This window comes from Oncorhynchus clarkii, chromosome 3 (assembly GCF_045791955.1).
Source record: "Oncorhynchus clarkii lewisi isolate Uvic-CL-2024 chromosome 3, UVic_Ocla_1.0, whole genome shotgun sequence".
Taxonomy (NCBI): domain Eukaryota; kingdom Metazoa; phylum Chordata; class Actinopteri; order Salmoniformes; family Salmonidae; genus Oncorhynchus; species Oncorhynchus clarkii.
Window position 1 is genome coordinate 11,502,460 of NC_092149.1, and position 4,797 is coordinate 11,507,256.

Below are 4,797 nucleotides of genomic sequence, written 5' to 3' on the forward strand. Positions count from 1 at the left end.
AATGCTTTTCGTCATCTCGCCATCTTTCTATAAAAGAGGGAAATGCAGACCATAACACATTTCCATCCACTTAGCTATAGGTATCTGACCACTTTTTTGTCTGTGTGTTGCTTAGTAGTGACATGCTTACCTTGATTCTGTCTCTCGCCCTCTGCACAAGTTTGTTTTTGGAACGTCGTTCCTCACAACCAAACATCCTGCTGGCAGTTTATTTGAAGTAAATAGTCACAAGTATCTTGCTTTAACAAAGACTGCACAATAAACGAATAAATGGTTAAAAACATGTCAGCGTCTCAAAGGATGGAGGCGAGTCTGTCTACGTTGGCATGGTAACTAACCTATGTAGCCGGAAATATCCTTCCTTCGCTGCCAATTACATTGAACGATACAGATCACATGACCAGCATGACGCGTGTTGCCCGTCGCCGTTCCTTGTGCAGGAAGTGGTTACATGGGGCGGTTAGATACACATGAAAGTCATTCTACCGGCAAAAACCAGAGGCGAGACAAAATTGACAAAAGCTCCGTATTTATCTTCCTGTTGTTAGTTTGTTACAGTAGAACGTTATAGTGCGATGTTAGGTTTGATTCTGAATGTGTATTGCTATCATACCTCAGCCATTAGTCAGTAAAGCTAAAGGACTAGCTAGTAGTAACCGTAACGTTACAGTAGCTAACGTTAGCTAGGTTACATTAGCTAATTTACTTGTAGTTACATCAGAATAGGGCTTGGCAATCTTACCCCAGCATTGTCATCATGATACGAACAGGAGGGGTGCAGCAGATGGCCAGGGGACTATGCCAAATAATGGGACGTGAAATCTCAAAGGGAAATTTCAACACCAACATCAGTCAAATGACTCCAAGAGGAACTCTCCAGCTTCCCTGGTCCTCTATCAACAGTGTCCGAACCATGGCGGTAGGTCCAGAAACACACACAGTCACACATATTTAGCTAGCTACAAACAGCCATAACATTAGTGTAGCCTACTGTCAAGGGCAATATGAGTGAGAACATGTGAGTCATGATTCATCTTACCTAAACATTTGTCATGGTTCCCTTTTTCCGAACGTTACTGCCGATAGAAACATTATTTTTTTCCCACAATGTGCATTGTCAACTGTGCAGTAATGTTTTTCGTTCTGGATGTTTCTGCCGTGTCATGCTGTTCTGTTGTCATACAGTGGGACCCCCTGTACTCAGTCAGATAATACTGTAAGTATGGATGAGGGTGTAATAGTAGTGTTTGTCCACTAGGTGCTGCCCTGGCCTTTCTCTTTCCAGCCACGGGACTTCAGCCTGCCCAACTCGTCCTGGGGCTCCGACATGAGGCGTCTGTATGAGCACTATAACAGCCAGTGTGAGGTAGAGACAGATGACGGAGAGAAGAAGTGGGGGGTCTGGAGAAGACTGCCCAGCTATAACCGCTCCCTCAAGTACGCCACAGGTACAGTAAGGAAGGGTTTCTTCCACATATGGATGGTGTGTGTGTGTGTACGAAAATGCATGCACTCACTACTGTAAGTCGCTCTGGACAAGATAAATGACTAAAATGTGGCGTAAAAATGTAACGTGTTTGTATAGCCCTGTCTCTCATGTCCTGGACATAGTGTCTGAGTAAGATGTTGTGTGTATGTGTGTAACTCTGTGTGTCTCTCCTTCCAAGGTTGGGTGTATCTGAGTAAGATGTTGTCTGTATGTGTGTTTCTCCTTCCAAGGTGGGGTGTATTTGAGTAAGATCATTCAGTCGAAGGCACGTCTGTTCACGCGGAACATCAGGGAGCAGGGAGCAGGGTTCGAGTACGTTGTGTTTGTCAACAAGCAGGAGCAGAAGTGTGTGTGTGTGTTCCAGGCTGGCCACCTACTGGAGGGACCCCCGGGGTGAGCTGTTTGTGTGTGTGTGTGCTGATGGCATGTGTATACTGTGACAATGTTTGTCCTTGTGTGTGTATCTCTGTAAAAATGACACAATCAACTGCTAGCATTCAAACATCATATTTAGTCTGAGGTATAATGTTTGTGTGCGATTCCAGGCACGTCCATGGGGGGGCAATAGCTACCATGATTGACACTGTAACGGGGACCCACGCCACCTACCTCTCTGGGCCTGTCATGACTGCCAACCTCAACATCAACTACCGCAGGTACACACACTTTCTCCCTCACTCCCTTCCTCACTCTCTCCATCACTCACTCATGGCTTATTAAGCTCTAAAAACATGTTTTCATGTTATTGTGGTCATTATTGTAGGGTTCTAAGTGAGGTTCTAGATTTTTCCTGACCACATTTCCTGGTTATTACACATACTGTATCCCGCCTCTCCTCCCCAAAGCCCCATCTCATTGGGTAGTACAGTGCTGCTCACCTGCTCATTGGATAAGAAGGAGGGACGGAAAACCTTTGTTTCCTGTCAAGTGACCAACACGGACAGCTCCAAACTACACACAGAGGCTACAGGTACTGCCACCCACCCTCACGTGTTGGTTGTGTTTTAGACGTGTGTCATTGGACTTTCAGTCAGTCTGAAGTGTTCTCTCAGTCTTAGTATGTTTGGTTCTTTTCCCTCATCCTTCTCTCTCTCTCCTTCTCCCTCTCTTTCTCTCTCCTTCTCCCTCTTTCTCTCTCCCTCTCTCTCTCTCCTTCTCCCTCGCTCTCTCTCCTTCTCCTTCTCTCAGGGCTGTTTCTGTCAATCACAATGGGACACCTATTAGGAGGATGATGGATAGGCCAGCTCATCGACCAACCAGACGCTACAAACACACAACATCAGAAACAGCACTGACTTCCAAAGGGGTGTGTTTGTCTGCTCACAAATGTTTGGGTGTATATCAGTACCTGAGTGTGGGAGTGTGTATGCTTGAGTGTGGGAGTGTGTATGCTTGAGTGTGGGAGTGTGTATGCTTGAGTGTGGGAGTGTGTATGCTTGAGTGTGTGTGTGTGTGTGTGTGGTTCTGACTGTCAGATCCAGTAATCTTCTTAACTCTAGCAGTTTGCCTGAGACACCTGATGCCTTGTGCTCCACTGACATAGTATACAGATACTGTATATGGATATTGTACCTCTCTTTCTCCACTGTTACACACTCCTGGACAACCAGCTCCAGTCGGAGTGAAGCTCATAACCTCTGGTATATTATATTCAGGTCGAGGCTGTGAATACAACTTTTCTGAACCCTTCTTCCCGACAGCTAAAGGTCCCGACACTTCTGCATGTGCAGAATTCTCTACTTTACACACCTCCATTCACATTTCTCAGTCAATTGTGACTGATAATCTTCATGTTTTACCGGTGAAACGTCCATGCAGCATCTGCATACCTGTGTCTAGTTTCAATCATAGCACATATTTTGCCTAGTGGCACGTGCTGTTGAGTTTTGGCCACATGAGAGAAAAATGTGCCTATTTGCACAATCATCCTAAAATCTCATAAGAAATGAGGTGGTGTTTTTGTATTACAGTAATTTTATACTACGCTATTATATTGGGTTCTGTTATGTAGAATACCATCATTATGTGATCTGGCAAACATTGATTCAGCTTTGATCTGACTTTATTAAACGAGCACCATTCACCTGAGTAGCTTGTTCTCTAGTAGAACAGAGACTGTGTAAAGAAGCTTCGGGACCTTTAGCCGTCGGAATGAGGGGTCTAGAAAAGTTGGATCCACAGCCACTCCGATATATTTCATGGATAGTTTATTTTTTATTTATATAATTCTGAATAATTTATTAGGTCTTTTACAGTTTGAGGTTTGAATCATTGCTGATATGTTATTATGTGACCATTATGACCTTTTGAATAAAGATTTACCTCTTGGGTACTGTAGACTGTTTTTCAATGGTATCTGGCTCAATGTGGGATAACTTTTCCCTTCTTCCTTTCCCCTCTTCTTTCCTTCCTCTCTGTTTCTGTCGCTGTCTGTCTCCCTCTCACCCCTTCTTCCTTCTTTCCCCTCTTCTTTCCATCCTCTCTCTCTCTGTCGCTGTCTGTCTCCCTCTCTCTTTCTCTTTATTTGTCAGTCTGTCTTGTCTCTGACCCCTCCCTCTTTGTGAATGATCCCCTTCCAGTAAGAAATGAATGACAGGCAGCATTACCGTAAAACTAACACATCACAGAGTTCAGAGGATTCTGTCAGCATAAAACCAGCAGACCACAGAGCCTTAACCAGCACTCTCACTACTGAGACTGGCTCTGAGGACAAAACATAGACACTATGGTCTCAATCTGGCCCTTTCAAAATGCTACTTTATTAGACTCTTTGGGTATTGTAGGCACCCATAACACATAGTAGGCATGGTAACGAACTCATAATAGTAGGCATGGTAATGAACTGATACTAGTAGGCATGGTAATGAACTGATACTAGTAGGCATGGTAATGAACTGATACTAGTAGGCATGGTAACTAACTGATACTAGTAGGCATGGTAATGACCTGATACTAGTAGGCATGGTAACTAACTGATAGTAGCAGGCATGGTATTGAACTGATACGAGTAGGCATGGTAACTAACTGATACTAGTAGGCGTGGTAACTAACTGATACTAGTAGGCATGGTAATGAACTGCTACTAGTAGGAATGGTAACTAACTGATACTAGTTGGCATGGTAACTAACTGATACTAGTAGGCATGGTAATGAACTGATACTAGTAGGCATGGTAATGAACATATGCTAGTAGTCATGGTAATGAACTGATACTGGTAGTCATGGTAACTAACTGATATTAGTAGGCATGGTAATGAACATATGCTAGTAGTCATGGTAATGAACTGATACTAGTAGGCAGGGTAACT

General features: G+C 43.9%; 1 protein-coding gene across 1 annotated transcript; it reads left to right on the forward strand.

Annotated features, from left to right (window-relative positions):
- The first annotated feature begins 421 nt into the window (after window positions 1–421).
- On the forward strand, window positions 422–3,821 carry LOC139405714 (acyl-coenzyme A thioesterase THEM4-like). Its single transcript, XM_071148137.1, has 6 exons — window positions 422–919; window positions 1,259–1,448; window positions 1,720–1,882; window positions 2,035–2,145; window positions 2,335–2,459; window positions 2,678–3,821. The coding sequence occupies exons 1-6, from the start codon at window positions 758–760 to the stop codon at window positions 2,719–2,721; spliced, it is 795 nt and encodes a 264-aa protein (XP_071004238.1). The 5' UTR covers window positions 422–757; the 3' UTR covers window positions 2,722–3,821.
- Window positions 3,822–4,797: the final 976 nt, after the last annotated feature.